Below are 20,649 nucleotides of genomic sequence, written 5' to 3'. Positions count from 1 at the left end.
TCTGAGGACCCTGGGTATCTGTGATGTCATATGAAGTTGTTTTTTCCTTCTCATTTTAAGCAGGTGGAATTAAGATACATCATGTTCTTTAAGCAGAATACACAGAATCAGTTTCCCCACCCAGAAGCAAAACTAGATCACATACTGTAGAACAGAACAGGATATGTGTAAGTCTAACAACATTCCTTGTTAGAAATCCCTTTTCACTTAGAGATTGTTTGATTATTCATTTATTTTTCTATTACAAACATGTTGAAACTGAGTCTTCATTGTTCTAAATGAAGTAAATTCTGTCATCACTTCTGCCCCAAGGAAAGTAATCACTTTGGAGCAATTGCCCAAACATTGCCCCCTTCAGAAGAAGTAGGCTCTCTCCCTCACATGACCCACTTCAAACATTTCCTTTACCTATCTGGTTCTTGTAAACATTTGAGGTTTTTACCCACTCCTTAGAGTAGGTGGGAATAGATATTGGAAAGAGTCGACCATGACCTGGACCTATAGTCTTTGTCCAAATGAGCCAGTAAACAAGGAATTGACTGTTTCTCAGGACCCTTCCACTGTGATAGAAATAACAGCTAGCCCTGGTGAATGGCTGAGGAATGAGGCTGAGAGAGACCAGTGTTTATCTGGCTTCTCTTTAAGGACTGGGCTTTGGCCTGGGTTCTTGGTGTCAGTATAAAAATGAAGTTAGCAGTGTTTATGTTATATTCAGTATTTCTATTGGTTTTGTTGTCAAAATAAACATAAAAGTAAAATCTTCTACTTTGTCTCTGTTATTTCTCATTTGACCCAAGTAATCATTAACTGAAATTTTTTTATTTCTAATATTTTTACATAGAAACATACTTTAAACATGCACACATCCTGGCTGCTAGGCACTTTTCCTGCTCTTAGTATGGACATCTTTCCATGTCATTTCTTTACAAATCAACCTCATTCCTTCTCCTGGCTACATAATTCCATAGTATAGATTTGTAATTAATATTTTAGTCAGACTAGAGGACATTTAAATTGTTGCCTGGTACTTACTGATACATCCTTTCATTCTTCTTGAGGGTACACTGGTGGGGTAAATTTCTATAAGTAGAATTGCTGAATCAGAGAACCTACACATCTTAAATAGGGCCATGTCATCCCCCCACCCCCCAAAAAAAGATTATATGAGTTATGCTCCCATAAACAGTATATGAAATTTTTTTTTCCTTAACACTTTTAGATTATTTGTCTTTTAAATCTTGTGTAAGCTTTTGCTACTCTGAGAGTTTTTTTTAAAATAGTAGCTAATTATTTTAGTGTAACAGGTTTACCGTTTAAGTCCTTTTCTGGATGGAGGAAAGCAGTTATATTTTGACAAGCAAAAAGCTTCTCCTGAAATGCGTTCAAGCCCATATATTTTAAAAGTGCACTTGGTGAATGTATGTGAAATATGAAGTGTTCTGTATTTTTTGAATATCTGGCAGAAAGCCATATTAAAACTTAAAAGTCATTATTTGCACTTTTGAAATAATTTTTACACTTTACAAAGGGATTTAGCAAAGTATATCTTTAACAAACAGTATAACTTTAGCAAAGTATGTCTTTAAAGTTAATGCTAATTGACTTTAAGTGTTTTATTCATATTTTTAAATTTTCTAGTGTTAATTTTTTGGTCATTTTTTCAAAGCAATACAGAATAGATATTTGTAACATATAAATAGTCCCTATATTGATATTATATTGATAGTCCTTACTTTATGCTGCCTTGGATTTTGAAAAATAATTCTTGCTCATTGATGGCTAAAGTTGACCTATGTTTCACTTGCCCAGTTTTAATTCAGCCATTGATTAGGTTTCATTTTCTCTCTAGTGTCCTATGTTTTTTTTCAAGTGGGGTATCTATATTAGGGAAATAAAGGCTATTAAATAGTGTATAGTAAAAATTGCTTCCATAGCATACCAATAAAAAGTGAAGTTTTCTGTATAATTAAATATAGCAGATGTTTCAGTTAGTATGTTGTGTATTTGTGGATTTATAGTTGTTTGTTGTTAGTTGTTTGTTTATAGTACCTTTGTTGTTTTTATATTTTACATAGATATATGTTTTATTATTAAGTGTAAGCTAATATAGATAATATCCTTGGAAAAACTACTATATATAATGTACACATTTTTCATTATTTAACCATTCAGTAAGAACACCTTAGGTTTTTAAAAAACATGAAAATTTGATTAAAAATAAATTAGACTTTCATGATGTAAGAATTTTTTTAAATTGAACTTATAAAATCAGCATTGGTCAATGAAGACCCTCAGTGTGCTTATGCAGTATGCTTATGTAGAAGTCTAGAAAAAGCACAGACTTCAAAGCTAGATCTGGGTTGAAATCTTGACTCTGCTAATTAAGCATGCTGCTTGGAGCAAGTAACTTAATTCTCTGAGCCTTGTCTCTAAAAAAGAAATAGTATTAGTATTAATACAAATTAAATAGTAATATAAATATAAATAGTATTAGTATAAAAAATAGTAGTAGTATATATCAGGCAAGCCATTGTGTTGGTTTAGCAGTGCTGTTCCTAAAGAAACTGACACAAATAAATAGTAGAGTAGCTGCTATTTGTTGTTATTACTGACATCTTAATGTATAAAATGTTACTAATACTTATCTTGTATAAAAAGTATGATTAATAATTATATACATGTATAAAATGTCTACACATTTGACTTATTGTAGGTATTTGAAAATAATAATTGTATAAATATATATTGTTCAGTCCTTTTTGTGTTTGTTTACATAAGGTTCCTTATAGATAAAGATCTATACAAAAGAGGCAGACACAGGAATAATGGAAAAAGTGCTGTGCCAGGGAGTTCCAGGATTTGGGTTTTAGTCATAACTCTTACACTAACTTCATATTTACTTTAAGAAGTGATTGTTGTTAAACACATAGATTCTGAGTTGGGTCTTAGTGTTTTCTAGCTTAATTTAATGTGTAAAATGGAACTTGTGACTCTTACACTAACTTCATATTTACTTTAAGAAGTGATTGTTGTTAAACACATAGATTCCCAATTGGGTCTTAGTGTTTTCTAGCTTGATTTAATGTGTAAAATAGAACTTGTGACTCTTACACTGACTTCATATTCACTTTAAGAAGTGATTGTTGTTAAACACATAGATTCCCAATTGGGTCTTAGTGTTTTCTAGCTTGATTTAATGTGTAAAATAGAACTTGTGACTCTTACACTGACTTCATATTCACTTTAAGAAGTGATTGTTGTTAAACACATAGATTCCCAGTTGGGTCTTAGTGTTTTCTAGCTTGATTTAATATGTAAAATGGAACTTGTGAATCTGTCCCCTTGCAGTCTTTATCCTTGTTGTCAAAGATCAAACCTCAGGATTACCCCATTTCCATTCAGACACTTGTTTAATTCTAAACACCTTACATTTTACACACACACACACAAACACACAAACATTTCCTGTACTCAAAAATTAATGAGGAGACACAGAGATTAACAGGGAGATGTATAGTTAACTCTGTGGTACATGGGTGCTAATGGCTTGTGTTGATCTTCAATTCTTTTTGTCATTTGACAGTTGTACCATGTTAATTCTGTGGAACACCAGTGATTTGTGATTGTATGCTCTTTGTCACATCTTTATCTTAAAGCCAATACTTATAGAGATCATAGGTAAATTCTGATTGTTTTATGTAGTAAATCATTGTAGAGATAATTTTTAATTTTTAAAAAATAAGCAATAGATGTAAGTGCATAATTAAATGAAGCAAGTTGCCTTCATCTAGGTTATACTTATGCATGCATGACTTGACAAGCTTTGAGATGGAATGAATATATATGAAAAGAAAAATAATGGAGATTTATAGAAAACTGAGGTGAGCTTCATTTAAAAGTGGTATAGCTACATAAAATATTTCATGTTTTATTTTATTCCCTCTGATTAATAGACACTTTGTTTTTTAGTCTGTATCCAGTAAATGTTTGTCTTTGTGTTCGTTCTAATGCTTCTTAAATTACTGGATAAAGGGAAAAAAATAACAAGTAGCAGCTTTTCTTCTTCAGTATTATAGACCTGATTTAATCGGTAGAGGTTGCTTATAATTAGCATTAGTTATTTACATATAAATGAATAGTTGTAAAGGTCTTGAAAATCATTGGTTCTCTGACTTGAAGAAAGATTATTTCTTTAAACATTAGCCCAGTCATGACAAATTATGAATTGATAATGTATGAGTTAATGAGGTTTTGCCAAAGAAAATGATCTGTACATATCTAATAAAAATTTTAAAGTATATTATTATATATTCTAACATAAAACCATTTTATGGCATATTTCTGTATCCTTTCTCTGTAGATTTCAGAAGTTGATTGCAAAGATGCCCTAGAAATGATCTGTAACTTAGAATCTGAGGGTGATGAAAAAAGTGCTCTTGTCTTATGTACTGCATTTTTATCACGTCAGCTTCAACAGGGAGATATGTACTGTGCTTGGTGAGTTGATTTTTTTTGAAAAGAGAAGGTTGTTAAATAAGATTACAGATAGGTTGTGCAAATAGCTTAAGAACATATTTTTAAAAGTCTTTTTAGTGTTACCAAGACAAAAAAGCTTATTTTCAGATACTATATGCTGTGTAAACTGATTATCAAGTAGTTCATATTATAACTTAAAATTTTTTTTATATTAAGAGACTACACAGTTCCTTAGTATACCAGTAATGATCATATAATGATCAGTTATAATTAGGAAAATTTTAAATGTTGGAAGATGAAAGAAGGACTTATTTTATTTAGTGCTACAATAAAAATGTTTTCAGATATGTAAGCCACCTTTAATTTAATGTATGTATTGTTCCTTAGCATATTGCACACTTTTTGCTATTAATGCATAACTATGTGCTAGTCATTTATGTGTAGAAATACAGTTCATTTACCCACTTACAAGGTGTCATTCTATTAATGCTTCATTAAATTCTTCAATACACATTTCTTCATATGGTACATTCCCTAGTGTGGAAACCTGTTATATATATCATCCTTTGGGAGGATACAGATACCAGGGATCATTACTTCAGTTAGATCAAAAAACTTAAGATCAGCTCTCTTAAGTTGGTGTTAGCTCAAACTGACAATTTATCTGGTCAGTCGACTGTATTATTAGTCTTCAGTGTTGTGCTTGTGTTGTGGAAACACAAAAGAAAATTTAGTGTACAGCATTCTGAAATTTAAGAATATTTACCTGAACTGTGAGGGTGAGCTCATGGTAGGAGGTGGCAGTACAGGGAATTGAGTTGAGATAGAAAAATCAACTAGAAAGCCTGTAAGTAGTTCAGCTGGGAAGTTATGAAAGTTTCCTGTGGATATGGAATGAGGTGAGAGAAATGTTTGAAGAGGCTGATAGATAGGGTCAATAATAATGATGCATTAATTTAGAAGGGCAGTGAACCAAAAAGAATGTTAATTATCCTTTTCATGTATTGACTTTCAGGTTTCAGGAGAGATCAAAGTGGGAAAGTCTTAGAAAAAACTAAAGAGGTGAAAGTGGTCAAAACTCGAGAGACAGATTTTGAAGTCCTCAATGTGCAGGTTAAAATCCAGTAGATGAGTGGGTTATTCAAGTGGATGGTGAAAAGGGCAAAGTTTCTAGGACTGGAAACTGAGGAGCTAATTGGAAAGGCCTGTATGGAGGAGAATACTTGAAGTGGCAAAGATTTGTGTGGAAGTTAACTATGGAGGACAGCGAGAAATAGGATGATAGGTAAAAAGGAAAATTTCTCAGTTCAGTAGGGTTATTTTCTATGAAAAATACAGTGTGATTGCATTTGGAACAAATGTCAAAGTTTATTTTTCAAAGTCTTTATTTTCACTGCGGTAGCACAGAGCAGTTATTTTCTTCTGGGTTCTATGTCATCATTGATTCTTAACATTATCTAATAAACTATTAGAAGATAAAAATTAAATGCTGTTTAAAAATCATATTGCCATTGATGCATTTTATATATACACACGTATTTTGCATTTATTACTTTTTTTTTTTTCTTATTACTTTTAAAGTTCAGATGTGGTGTGTGTATCTTGTTTAAATGTCAGGTGCTTTCCTAGTAAAAGGTAATGAGTGCTTCTTTGAGATTGAAAAATCTTAATAAAATGATAGATCATATCTTGATTTTATTTAATAAGTCTCTAGAAAATTGAGAGTCTTTTCTTTTAAACCGCATTCCACATATAGCATTAGAATCTGAAACTAGTTTTAGTTTCAGATATAATTACTAGACAAAGTTCATGATTTTACATTGCACCTCCAACTTACTTTTTCACTTTTTTTTTTTCTTTTTAGGGAACTCACTCTCTTTTGGAGTAAATTACAGCAGAGAGTAGAACCATCTATTCAAGTGTACCTAGAAAGGTGTCGTCAACTTTCTTTGTTAACCAAGACAGTATATCACATTTTCTTCCTGATTAAAGTTATTAATTCAGAGGTAAGAATGATCAAGGTATCTTAATTTCAGATGTGTAAATTACACATATAATATGTGGATTTCCAGTGACTTTTATTTCATTTTGTGCTTTGAACATTGATTTTCTTATTAGTCTTTAATTACTTGATACAGAGAAACTTAAAAATGCAAATAAGATCCAGGGGCTTACTCTTAGCCTGAAGACAAGCAATGTATGCATAATACTCATATTTTATCATTCCACAGTTTTTCTTCTAGGTGTTACACTGTTTTGATAATTTGGTTCTATATAAATTTAGAAAGTAAAAAGAAATATAGGTTCCTTTGGCTTGCCATCTGGCAGATGACAGTATCTAAAATTCCTTCTTCTACAAAAAAACGAGAAATACTTGATGAAATAAAACATTGTTCTCAGTGCTTAGCAGCTTCATTACAAGAATAGTGGAGAATTCCCTAGGCTCAAAAAGAAGAACCACCTAAAAACTGGAGTAGAAACTTTGAGCTGAGGCTAGGGTTCTCTTAACCTGCTGGGGAGTGGGGTGTGTTAGAACTTGGAGCAGCTAAGAGGTTTGACGTTTTATATCCACAGGGATAAGAGAGAGGATCTTGGGCCCTTTTAAGTTGGAGATTTAGAACTGAGTTCCATGTCCCCTACCTCCTCTCCACTAACTTGTAAAGTACTATAATTTTATTGCAAAGTGAACTAGAAAAATATTACTTGAACACAGATGATGGTCAGGAACCTTGTACATGTCCAACTGGACTATGAGTCAGAGAAGGAAAATATTTTCCTTAATAAATTGTAACCATAGGTCTGCCCTCACACAGATTTAGGGTCCACATTTACCCTACACTATAACCAGGAATCCCCGCATCAAGTGAGTGTCAGGGAAGAAGACCTTTTCCTCTCCGTTTCCTTCTTAGTTATGTTGGTTGTTCTAAAAATTAAACAGACATGGGGCAGATTAACAAGAGAACACCAAGCAAAAGTTTAATAACAGATATGCATGGGAGAGGGCCAGGAAAATTAAGTAGCTCACCAAAATGGCCAAAATCCTCACCTTAAATACCACTTTCAGTTAAACACAAAGAGGATGTTGGGAGTAGCGGTTTGGGCCTTCAGAGCAAAAGGAGGCAGTTCACATGGAAATAGAAAAGCAAGTGCTTGTTGGGTCCTACAGAGACAAGGGGACACAGTGGACTCTGATCTCCAGGTCCTGCAGAGTCTCCTTCACCATGCCCAACCCTTGTTCTTTGCAGATATATCTGGGAATAGCTACAGGAACAGGCCCTTTTTCTAAATTATTTTAGTCAATAAAGAGGAGTTTTGGGGGGTAACAAGAAAAACCTCCTTAGTCTTCTGTTTCTTAAACATAATCAGCCTAAAATAATCCTCCCTTTCAAAGAGACACATTTTGGGGTGGTGGAGTTTGCTCCCCTACATAAGTAATATTTGAAAAGGTAAGGGTTAAGTCCTGGGCTGGTAAATGCCTGGGATCCCTGGCAGAAGCAAATGAAGAACTAATTTGGAGGGACATACCTTCAATACATGATTCTTTGATAAAGCTCTTCTCAAGATAGGTTAACCATCAAGATTTACAATGAAAATGTCAGCCATGGGCAGTTTTTGCAGAGAGAACTAACAGTAGGATTAAACTTTTTAAAAGAAAAAAGTATATAAATTACATATATTTAAAGACAAATAATTTAACCATCAATATCTATTAAGCATACAAAACAATGTGAATGAATTTCAGTAAACGGAATGATGGAATCATTTGCTTAATTCTTTACATGCAGTCTGATAAATCTATAAAATACATATATTTAAAGATATAAAATAAGGAATGAAAGTATGAAAAAGAGAGGTCCTATGAAATGACCAGGCAGATTTTTTAAAAAGTCAAAAGAACTTTTAGAAATATAAAAACATAATCATAGACATGAAAACAATAGATGGATTAAACAGTACATTAGACAGAATTCTAAAGGGAAGTGATAACAGAGATTGCATATGTGTTTCCATTCATTTACTAGCAAAAATCAAAATCCAGATTTTACAAAACTAATTTCTTTTGTTACAGTAATCCTTATAGGAATGAATTTGGTTTCCACTTTAAAAGTACACAAAACACAGTTTCCAAAGGTGCTACCACTGCATGGGATGGAATGCCAAGCAGGTCTTAGGGATCCTGGAAAGCTAGGATATAGCATGACATGAAGTATTTGTATGTATAATTTTGTCTTTGAAAGTAGGGACCAACAGACATTCTTACTGTCTTTGATCTTTTAAGATCTATATTGGTCAGTAAATCTTACATGTATCTTGTCCTTTTTTTTTTTTTTTTTTTCCTCCTGAAATAATTTCTCTTCATTTTCAGGAGTAAAGAACAGGAATGAACAGTAAAGGAAAGGACAGTAAAGAACAGGAATGTTTATCTGGTGTACCCCTTTCCCCTTTGTACCTCAAAACTCCAGGAGTTGTTGAGAATTGTTGCCCAGCTACTCACATAATGACTTAAAATAATTATTTCCTTCTTAAACTGTAATTGAGATCTGTAAAGGAAATGGAGCAAATAACTTGGTTCATCATTTTTATTTTTTCCTAGACCCCTGCAGTCAAAAAGTTGATAAAGTAAAGCCCTACCCTTAAGGATCTCATATTTGCTGAGACACATTACCAGTTGCTTTGTAATATGTCTGTCTTCAATAGTGGAATATCAAGACTCCTGAGAGGGAAAGAGCACTTGGCTTAGCACAGTCCCTGGTATAGAGTAGATGCTGAGTGAAGAAGAGGGCCCTCTAACCCATTTACCTCTTAGACTCTCAAGTAGTTTTGGCCAGACAAAGTTCCTAGTAACCAAAAAAGCGTGAAAAGTAGTATAAAGAAAAAATCTGTTTTCTCCTCTGTTCGCTACACACTTAAGTGCTTCTGAGCACCACGTGTGTGATTTTTTTCTACACTAAGCACTCCTCTGATTTTCCAGACACCAGTTCAGTGTTCTGTAATTTAACTCAGTTCTAACACTGTTCACCTAATTCTATCTCTACTCAACTCTAAAGATAGTTGTCATATAACCAGTTTATGAATTGAATATTACTGTAAACTTAATCATCAGTCACACATACACAGAACGATAAAAAACTCACAAGAACAAAAATGTTGACATTGTTTTGTTGGCCTTATTTATTGAGGTTTCAAATTGATTTACAACATTAAGATGGCCAGTTCAGTTTCTCAGCCTGTTTCACTCACTCTCCTTTTGGCCCACAAATCTAAGCTTCAGTTTCAGTAAAATATTTTCTTTCCTCCTTAACCTGTGAAAATACAAATCCTTTCAGCTCTTTTGAACTTCTTTTGACTTCCTTGCCCTTTGGTCTAAAGCACACATATTTAATTACCCTGAATGTGGCCACATCTTGTGACTGGCTTATATCTCGTTTGTTTGTTCTCTTTTAGCCTTTTAAAACCCATTTTTATCTCTTCATATATTTTTCAAATGACTCTTACCTTTGTTACTGCTATATTATCATAATAGTTCAAGATGCTAATTCAAAAGGATAAAAGGTTTGTTGTGTCTTCTGCTATTCCTTATTCTTAGGATGTTCCAGTCAAGAGGTAGGTGATTTGGCATTCAATTTTGGGCTTCCCTCGTGGCTCAGCTGGTAAAGAATCCTCCTGCAATGCAGGAGACCTGAGTTCAGTCCCTGGGTTGGGAAGCTCCCCTGGAGAAGGGAAAGACTACCCACTCCAGTATCCTGGCCTGTAGAATTCCATGGACTGTATAGTCCATGGGGTCGCAAAGAGTTGGACATGACTGAGCAACTTTCACTTCACTTCACTTTATGATCGAATTAGGATTCCCAGTATTAAAAAATTAACTTTATTCTCAAATGTGAGGATCTCTTTCATTGCTAATGAGTTAGGAATTATGGGGATATTCTCAGTTTTATAACTGAACTAAGAGGGTTGTTGTTTCAGAAGGATTGTAAATACACACTTAGGAAATGAAATTTGCGATAAAGTTAATGACGTTTCTTAATCATTTACTGTGTGCCAGACATGATACGTTAGATCCATGATATCTATTAATGTTCACAGCAGTTTCATTAAGTGCTGTTTTGATCTCTTATTTTATATTGTGATATGAAAGATAAGAGAAGTTAAATTACCTCCCAAGTTTGCCTGGGCATTACATGATTTTATACTCATGTCTTAGCTACCAATGTTTGTTTTTTGCTATTCTCTACAGCTCATTTCACACACATACACAGCCACAATCCCTGGGAGGGATTATCTCCATAGATGGGCTATTGGAAAATTTGAGAAAACAAACCTCAGTTTTAAAATTACTAAATTCACAAATCTGCATTGATGAGTGTAAATTAAGGTAACATTTCTTGCTTGCTTCTTCACAGACCGAAGGAGCTGGACTTGCCACTTGTATAGAGCTGTGTGTAAAAGCTCTTCGCCTGGAATCTACAGAAAATACTGAAGTGAAAATATCTATCTGCAAGACCATTTCATGCTTGTTGCCTGATGATCTGGAAGTTAAACGTGCTTGTCAACTGAGTGAATTTCTTATTGAGCCTACAGTAGATGCATATTATGCTGTGGAAATGTTGTACAACCAGCCAGACCAGAAATATGATGAAGAGAATCTTCCAATACCAAATTCCCTACGCTGTGAGCTCTTACTTGTGTTGAAAACTCAGTGGCCCTTTGATCCAGAATTCTGGGATTGGAAAACTTTAAAACGACAGTGTCTTGCATTAATGGGAGAAGAAGCATCCATCGTGTCTTCAATAGATGAATTAAATGACAGTGAGGTTTATGAGAAAGTAGCAGACTACCAGGAAGATAGTAAAGACACTTCTGTGAATGGTGGAATTGGTGCTAATTCTGGCCTTCTTAGAGACATTTGTGACGAAAAGCAGAAAAAGAGAGAGATAAAACAGTTAAGAGAGAGGGGATTTATATCGGCTCGGTTCAGGAATTGGCAAGCCTACATGCAGTATTGTGTGCTATGTGATAAAGAGTTCCTTGGTCATCGAATAGTACGACATGCTCAAAAACATTACAAAGATGGGGTTTACAGTTGCCCCATATGTGCAAAGAACTTTAATTCTAAAGAAACTTTTGTCCCTCACGTCACGTTGCATGTTAAACAATCAAGTAAAGAGAGACTGGCAGCTATGAAACCATTAAGAAGGTTGGGAAGGCCTCCTAAGATCACAGCTACCAACGAGAATCAGAAGACAAATGCTGTGGCCAAGCAGGAGCAGCGGCCGATCAAGAAGAACAGTCTCTATTCCACAGACTTCATAGTGTTTAACGACAATGACGGCTCAGACGATGAAACTGATGACAAAGACAAATCTTACGAGCCGGAGGTGATCCCAGTCCAGAAACCAGTACCTGTTAATGAGTTCAATTGCCCTGTCACTTTTTGTAAAAAGGGCTTTAAGTACTTTAAAAATTTAATTGCTCATGTAAAAGGACATAAGGATAATGAAGATGCCAAGCGCTTTCTTGAAATGCAAAGCAAAAAAGTTATTTGCCAGTACTGTAGGCGGCATTTTGTAAGTGTAACTCATCTCAATGATCACTTACAAATGCACTGTGGCAGTAAACCATATATCTGTATACAAATGAAGTGTAAGGCTGGTTTTAACAGCTACGCAGAGCTCTTAACCCACCGAAAGGAACATCAAGTCTTTAGAGCAAAGTGCATGTTTCCTAAATGTGGCAGAATTTTTTCAGAAGCTTATTTACTGTATGACCATGAAGCACAGCATTATAATACCTACACGTGTAAGTTCACAGGTTGTGGTAAAGTTTACCGTTCTCAGAGTGAGCTTGAAAAGCATCTGGAAGATCACAATACTCCTGAAAAAGTGCTGCCTCCTGAAGACCAACTTAATTCAGCCAGAGATTCTGTTCAGCCTTCCAGAGTGAATCAGAGTGCAGAAGGGAACGCCGAGAAAGAAAGATCCATGCTTCCTTCAGAAAACAGTGTTGAAAACACCATCCCAGGTGATAAAAGTGGTGCTTGGGATAAAAGCAAGGCAGAATCACCTGTGACCAAACAAGACCAGATTTCTGCTTCGGAGCTCGGGCAGGCTGATGGACCACTGCCAAATGGTTTGGGAAATGCTGCTCCCACTCCTCTGCTTCAGGCCAGTGAAGTAGCTGTGTCCATTAAGGTGTCCCTCAATCAGGGGATCGAGGAGAACTTTGGAAAGCGAGAAAACTCAACTGTGGAAAGCAGTGGTGAATCACTGGTCACAGACTTACATATACCAGTTGAAAATGCTTGTAATGATTTGTGTCACACAGATTTCCAAGAGAGAAAGGAACAGGATTGTTTTAATGAAATCCAGATTACTCAGAATTCTTTAGTGGCCTCAGAAGCCCTCAAGGTAGACGGCATGACCACACAAAACTTAGAAAGACAAGTGAGCAACCTGATGACCTTTTCTGTGCAAAACCAGGCAGGGTTTCAAAACAATTTACCAACTCCCAAGTTTGAATGTGGAGGTAATGTTAAAACGTCATCCAGTCTTTATAATTTACCTCTGAAGACGCTGGAAAGTATCACATTTGTTCCACCACAGCCCAACCTCAGTAATTCTTTAGGAACTCCATCAGTGCCTCCAAAAGCGCCAGTTCAGAAATTCAGTTGCCAGGTTGAGGGATGTACTCGAACCTACAACTCTTCCCAGAGTATTGGGAAACACATGAAGACAGCACACCCCGACCAATATGCAGCATTCAAAATGCAACGCAAAAGCAAAAGGGGTCAGAAGGCTAACAATTTAAATACACCAAATAGTGGAAAGTTTGTTTATTTTTTGCCATCACAGGTGAGCAGCTCTAATAATGCGTTTTTTACACCACAGACCAAAGCCAGCGGGACTCCTACCTGTTCTAATCAGTTGCAGCATGTCTCATCATCCATTTTCCCAGCTCATTTAGCAAGTGTGTCAGCTCCACTGTTGCCCTCAGTGGAAAGTGTCATAAATCCAAGTATACCTTCTCAGGATAAAAATGAACAAGGTGGTGGTCTCTTATGTTCCCAGATGGAGAATTTATCTAGCACCACCTTGCCAGCACAAATGGAAGACCTAACCAAAACGGTTTTGCCTTTGAATATTGACAGCGGCTCAGATCCTTTCCTTCCGTTACCTGCAGAAAGCGCCTCAGTGTCTCTCTTCCCTTCACCAGCAGACAGTGGGACTAACTCTGTTTTCTCCCAACTGGAAAATAATACAAATCATTTTTCTTCACAGATCGAAGGAAATACCAATTCCTCCTTTCTAAAGGGAGGAAATGGTGAGAATGCAGTTTTTCCTTCACAAGTCAGTGTTGCAAATGACTTCAGTGGCACTGGTACCCAACAGCCTGGACCGGAAAAAGTGAAAAAAGACCGCGGGCGGGGCCCAAATGGGAAGGAAAGAAAACCTAAGCACAACAAAAGGGCTAAATGGCCAGCAATCATCAGAGATGGGAAATTTATCTGTAGCAGGTGTTACAGGGCTTTCACTAACCCCAGATCTCTGGGTGGACACTTGTCTAAGCGATCTTACTGTAAACCACTGGACGGAGCAGAAATTGCTCAAGAACTTCTGCAGAATAATGGGCAGCCTTCTCTTCTCGCCAGCATGATTCTCTCCACAAATACCGTAAACTTGCAGCAGCCACAACAGTCTGCATTCAGTGCAGAAGCATGTTTTAAAGATCCATCATTCCTGCAATTTCTTGCTGCTGAAAACCGCTCCTCAACATTTTTACCAAATACATTTCCTCGGACTGGTGTGACTAGCTTTAATACAAGTGTTAGTCAAGAGGGAAGCGAAATCATCAAACAGGCTTTGGAAACTGCTGGCATTCCCAGTACATTTGAGGGTGCCGATGTGCTCTCTCACGTCCCCACAGGTTGTGTCTCTGACGCAGCACAAGTAAACACAACAGTGATGCCAAATCCACCTGTGCCAACCCTGCTGCAGACAGTGTGCCACCCAAGCCCCCTGCTGACAGACCAGAATGGGACACCAAACCCCAAAACTTCCTCCATTGAGGAATGCAGCAGTTTGCCTGTTTTTCCAACAAACGACTTACTACTAAAGACTGTTGAAAATGGTTTGTGTTCTAGTTCATTCCCTAATTCTAGCGGGCCATCACAAAATTTTACCGGTAGCAGTTCACGTGTTTCAGTCATAAGTGGTCCTCAGAACACAAGGTCTAGTCATTTAAATAAGAAGGGCAACAGTGCTTCTAAGAGAAGAAAGAAAGTTACTCCTCCACTAATTGCCCCTAACACTCCCCAAAACTTGGTAACGAGTGACTTAACAGCAATGGGACTTATAGCAAAGAGTATTGAGATACCAACTACTAACCTTCATTCCACTGTAATTCCCAATTGTGAACCTCAGGGTTTGGTGGAAAATCTAACACAGAAATTAAATAATGTTGACAATCAGTTGTTTATGACTGATGTGAAAGAAAACTTCAAAACCAGTCTTGAGTCCCATACAGTGTTAGCTCCTTTAACATTAAAAACTGAAAATGGTGATTCCCAAATGATGGCTTTGAATTCATGCACACCTTCAATAAATTCTGATTTGCAGATCTCTGAAGACAATGTCATACAAAACTTTGAAAAGACTCTTGAAATTATTAAAAGTGCTATGAATTCTCAAATACTTGAGGTAAAAAATGCATCTCAGGGTATTGGTGAAACATCACAGAATGCTCAAATAAGTTATAACATTCAGCTTCCTTCAGTAAACACTGTACAAAATAACAAGTTATCTGAGTCGTCTCAGTTTTCCTCCTTCATAGGTGTCATGCCAACAAAAAGTAACATTCCTCAGTCTGAAGTATTACATAAGGAGGATCAAATACAGGAGATTTTAGAAGGCTTACAGAAATTAAAATTAGAAAATGACCTGTCCACTCCAGCACCCCAGTGTGTACTGATAAATACATCAGTGACACTGACTCCCACTCCTGTGAAATCAATTCCAAATGTCACAGTTGTTCAGCCAGTTTCTGAAATTATAAGCAACATTCAGTTTAATGACAGAGTTAATAAACCCTTTGTGTGTCAAAACCAAGGCTGTAATTACAGCGCTATGACAAAAGATGCACTGTTTAAGCACTACGGTAAAATTCATCAGTACACTCCAGAGATGATTCTTGAAATTAAGAAGAATCAGTTGAAATTTGCTCCATTTAAATGTGTAGTACCTACATGTACGAAGACATTTACAAGAAATTCTAATCTTCGGGCACACTGTCAGTTGGTGCATCATTTTACAACAGAAGAAATGGTCAAATTAAAAATAAAAAGACCTTATGGAAGAAAGTCTCAGAGTGAAAATTCATCAGCCCCACGAATTACACAAGTAAAAAGACAGCTAGCTCTGACAGAGGAAAATAAAAGGGAATTCCAGCCTGCTTTAGAATTGGGAGCAATGAAAGAAAATACTCTCAGTAATATAGCAGTGATCCCCGAAAAACAACTTCTAGAAAAAAAAAGTCCTGAAAAAACAGAAAGTAGTTCTCAAGTGATTGCAATTACTTCAGAACAATGTAATGCAAATCCTCTCACAAATGTCCAAACCAAAGGACGGAAAGTTAGGAGACATAAAAAAGAAAAGGAGGAGAGGAAACGCAAGAAGCCAGTTTCTCAGTCTCCAGAGTTTCCCACAAGATACAGTCCCTACAGACCTTATCGCTGTGTTCATCAGGGTTGCTTTGCGGCTTTCACGATACAGCAGAACTTAATTCTGCATTACCAGGCTGTGCACAAATCAGATCTACCTGCATTTTCTGCAGAGGTTGAAGAGGAGAGTGAAGCTGGTAAAGAGAGTGAAGAAATTGAAACGAAACAGACTGTGAAAGAATTTCGATGTCAGGTGAGTGACTGTTCTCGAATTTTCCAAGCAATTACTGGCCTAATACAACACTACATGAAGCTTCACGAGATGTCGCCTGAAGAAATTGAAAGTATGACTGCTTCTGTGGATGTTGGGAAATTTCCATGTGATCAGTCAGAGTGTAAATCTTCATTTACCACATATTTGAACTATGTTGTTCATCTTGAGGCAGACCATGGAATCGGGGCCAGGGCAAGTAAAACTGAAGAAGATGGCATATACAAGTGTGACTGTGAAGGCTGTGACCGAATATATGCAACCCGGTCTAATCTCCTCCGACACATTTTTAATAAGCATAATGACAAACATAAAGCTCATCTCATTCGGCCACGAAGATTAACACCTGGTCAGGAAAATATATCAAGCAAAGCAAACCAAGAAAAGACTAAGTCTAAACACCGGGGGACAAAATACAGATCTGGAAGGGAAGGAGTCAAAATGCCTAAGACCAAACGAAAGAAAAAAAATAATTTGGAAAACAAGACTGCAAAGATTGTGCAGATTGAAGAAAATAAGCCTTACTCTCTGAAACGTGGAAAGCATGTATATTCTATAAAGGCTAGAAATGACGCCTTGTCTGAGTGTACGAGCAGATTTGTCACCCAGTATCCATGTATGATAAAGGGGTGTACATCGGTTGTTACAAGTGAAAGCAATATAATCAGACATTATAAATGCCATAAATTATCTAAGGCATTTACATCACAACACCGCAATCTCCTCATTGTCTTCAAACGGTGTTGCAGCTCACAATTAAAGGAAGCTTCTGAGCAAGAGGTTGAAAAGAGTGGTGTGAAGGATTCTGACACGAGTGTATCAGAGAGCAATGATAATGCAAGAACAGCTGTAGTTCCACAAAAGGAAGTTGTAAAAAATGAAAAAGATGAAGTGGATGAACTAACAGAATTATTTATTACCAAATTAATAAATGAAGACAACACAAGTGTGGAGACCCAGCCTCAGACCTCTTCAGATGTAAGTAATGATTTTAAGGAAAATAACCCCTGCCAGTCAGAAAAACAAAAAGCAAGTAATTTGAAGAGAGTTAATAAAGAAAAAAATGTCTCCCAAAATAAAAAGAGAAAAGTTGAAAAAGCTGAACCAGCACCAGCAGTTGAATTAAGTAGTATACATAAGGAAGAAGAAACTGCTGTTGCAATTCAAACCACTGAGGATCACCCTGCATCTTTTGACTGGAGCTCATTTAAACCAATGGGATTTGAGGTATCATTTCTCAAATTCCTGGAGGAGTCTGCAGTGAAACAGAAGAAAAATACCGACAAAGATCATCCCAATAGTGGGAGTAAAAAAGGGTCCCATTCAAATTCAAGAAAAAATGTCGACAAGACTGCTGTGACTAGTGGAAATCATATATGTTCTTGTAAAGAAAGTGAAACTTTTGTACAGTTTGCCAATCCAACACAGCTTCAGTGCAGTGATAATGTAAAAATCGTTTTAGACAAGACTCTGAAAGATTGCACTGAGCTTGTCTTAAAGCAGCTTCAGGAAATGAAACCTACCGTCAGTCTGAAAAAACTTGAAGTACGTTCAAATGATCCAGATGTGTCTGTTGTGAAAGACATCAGTATGGGCAAAGCCACAGGGAGAGGGCAGTACTGATAACTGATGTCCTATAAATACATTATTTACAGTTTTATTTTAAATAGGAAGCCATCAAGCATGCTAAAATTGTGAAACCTTTTCATTATTTTTTGTTGTTGCTGACGTGAATTAACCTGGCCAAAAAAGAAAAAAAAAAAAAACATGACATTTTGTCATGTAAAACTTTTTTTTATCCCTATGGGACTTGAGGAACAGAATCCATACTTCAGTTACTGTAAATAGTTGAGCTAAACCTCAGATTTCTATCAGCCAGTTGCCCTTTTCATGGACTAAACTGAGTTATCTGTGTGATTGATTTGTCTCACCAGGTCACTGCTCATGTGTAACAGTACTCTTTGTTTGTAGATACCTTTTTTTGTATATATTTATTATTGTAAATCATTTGCTGCCACCAGCAGTGTGTAAGTCTAAACTATTAAATGACACGTTTATATTTGGAGTTTTAATTTTTAACCAGGTGATCAAGTTTTTAAAACTGTTCTTTTATTGTTTTAAATTCAGAATTTTTTGAACTAAAAACTAGAAACTCTGCCATAGTTCATTGATTTTTTTTACATAAAACATTTATTTACAAGATGATCTCCAAAAAAAGATTTACTTTTGACAAAGTAGACACATTATTTATATCAACAACTTGCTCTGCTTTGTAAATTTACCTTCCAGGATTTTTTTTGGGTGGTATACATGTGAAATTAAAGCAGATTCTTTAGCAATTTCCTATAGCTATAATTTTTTTTCAAAGCTTTCAATTGGATATAGTTACTATGATTCCATGAAATATAATGGAAATGTGAATAAAGGATTTCCTACATCAAAGATTTTAAACATTTGGTATTTTAAAAAAAATCCTTTGTGAATGTGATAGAAACTAGTAGTGTGGAGCAGTGTAAATATTTGAGGTGGTGATTTGTGAAGTAGCCCAGTATTGCCTTAAATAAAATCACATTTCATTTGTTGTTTTATACATGTGATCTTATAAAGGTTTTGTTTCCCCCCCACCCCCATTTTCTGAGATTTATAGATTGGTGTATAGCTTTAAACTGTATAAACTTTTGTGGAAAGATTTTTTTAAACATTTTTATAAATCTTAAAATTGGTATCATCAAAGTGAGCCCATCTTGTGTTTATAAAATGCAAGAGTTCCTTAAACATTTATAATTACATAGATAAAACACTTTCTATAAGGAAGTTGGATGTTTTGATTTTACTGTTTATAGATGTTAGATTGTACAGATTTGTCTGTATTTTCTTGCCATATCTAATGATACTTTTTTCATTAGATTGGTCTTCCAGAGCAGTATTAGTTGTTATAATTGATTATTTTGATTATTCAGTATATAGTTAGCTCTTATAGTTTAGCTTTATTCACCATATTTATACTGTGGATTTACGGCCAGAGATAGAGGTTATTTCAGGAGAGTTTATGAACCTTCCTTTGAAGTCCAACTAAAATCAGTACTGGAAACAAAAGAAAACATTCTCTCGAATTTACTTTTGTTTCTGTTTGCCATGAATAGTAGCATTGATTTTTGACTTTGTTTGTTATAAACCAGTTACATTCACAATATTATTTGCCTGAGATATTGATATTGTGATATAAAAATGTGTATATTCCCTGTGCAACATCAGACTTGCAGGAAAAATGAAGCACTTAATATTAACTGAAATTGCTGGTACTCTGAATAAATAAGCATGGTCAAGGAGTGAATTATTTTCTTTTTGGAAATATTTTTTTAAGTTTTATTATTGAAGTATTATAGTTTTATTTTTAGGGCCGAATGGGGTATATGGAATAGTTGGTTTCACCTCCTTAAGGTTTATTACCAATATGCATAAAACTTGGCACATTAAAGTCTCTGCCCTTTGGTAAGCCCACTGTTATTTATTAAAATAAAAATTGTTCTTATGGGTGATTAATACATGTTTTTTTCCTAAATTAATAACTTAACTTTGAGTAATTTTAATATTAAATTTTTGTCAACAACTGAATGTTTCCGTACAGTTTTCTTAGAAGTTGACCTAACTCTTATTAAAGGTAGGCATTTGGCAAACTGCTCTATAATACAGCAGCAAATAGGTTTATTTCTGATGAATGTAGTGATGAGCCTGTTAAGGAAAAATGCCAATGTATTGGGGCTTTTCTTTTGCTCATTAGCCTAAGAAAATTAACCACTAGACGTTTCTGTAATTGTTCTACGTGTCAGGGGGGGAGATTTGCCAACATTGAGTTAATTTTTTTTTATATTCCAGGTACTGTATGCTAAAACGAATTATGGAATAGTGGGCTTTTTAGCATGGAACAGAAAAATCAAATTATGGTATAAAATAAATAATGGATTTATAGAACAACAGCATGTTGGTAAAATTTGATACGGAATGTAATGCCTAAGTATTAAAAAAGAATCAAAAAGTATGTATTTTTCATGGTATACTTTTCCTCAATGCCTTGTCTTTGAGATATTTTCTTCCCACAGTGTAAATTTGCCTAAGGTTTCATCATTTGAAAAATTGATATTTTTTTCCCTCTTCTAAATCCAGAGAATTTGAATCTTACCAGTCAGAACATGTTGTTCAAAATACATCGAGTTAAGTGAAATGTAACATTTTGAGAATTTTTTCA

General features: G+C 35.4%; 1 protein-coding gene across 5 annotated transcripts in view; it reads left to right on the top strand.

Annotated features, from left to right (window-relative positions):
- Positions 1-20,442, top strand: part of ZNF292 (zinc finger protein 292) — a 97,784-nt gene extending 77,342 nt beyond the window's left edge. For 3 of the 5 annotated variants that reach the window (XM_069598295.1, XM_069598296.1, XM_070292492.1), the window contains 3 exons: positions 4,361-4,497; positions 6,341-6,482; positions 10,881-20,442. In XM_069598295.1, the coding sequence (XP_069454396.1) occupies positions 4,361-4,497; positions 6,341-6,482; positions 10,881-18,026 (7,425 nt within the window). In that variant the 3' untranslated portion in view covers positions 18,027-20,442. Of the gene's footprint in view, positions 1-3,791; positions 3,882-4,360; positions 4,498-6,340; positions 6,483-10,880 lie in introns of those variants that run through there. The other 2 variants (XM_069598298.1, XM_069598299.1) reach the window with 2 other exon arrangements.
- Positions 20,443-20,649: the final 207 nt, after the last annotated feature.

The sequence above is a fragment of the Ovis canadensis genome, chromosome 8, assembly GCF_042477335.2.
Source record: "Ovis canadensis isolate MfBH-ARS-UI-01 breed Bighorn chromosome 8, ARS-UI_OviCan_v2, whole genome shotgun sequence".
NCBI classification, from domain to species: Eukaryota; Metazoa; Chordata; class Mammalia; order Artiodactyla; family Bovidae; genus Ovis; species Ovis canadensis.
The sequence above is the reverse complement of the archived record's forward strand: the minus strand, read 5'-3'. Positions and strand labels throughout refer to the sequence as shown.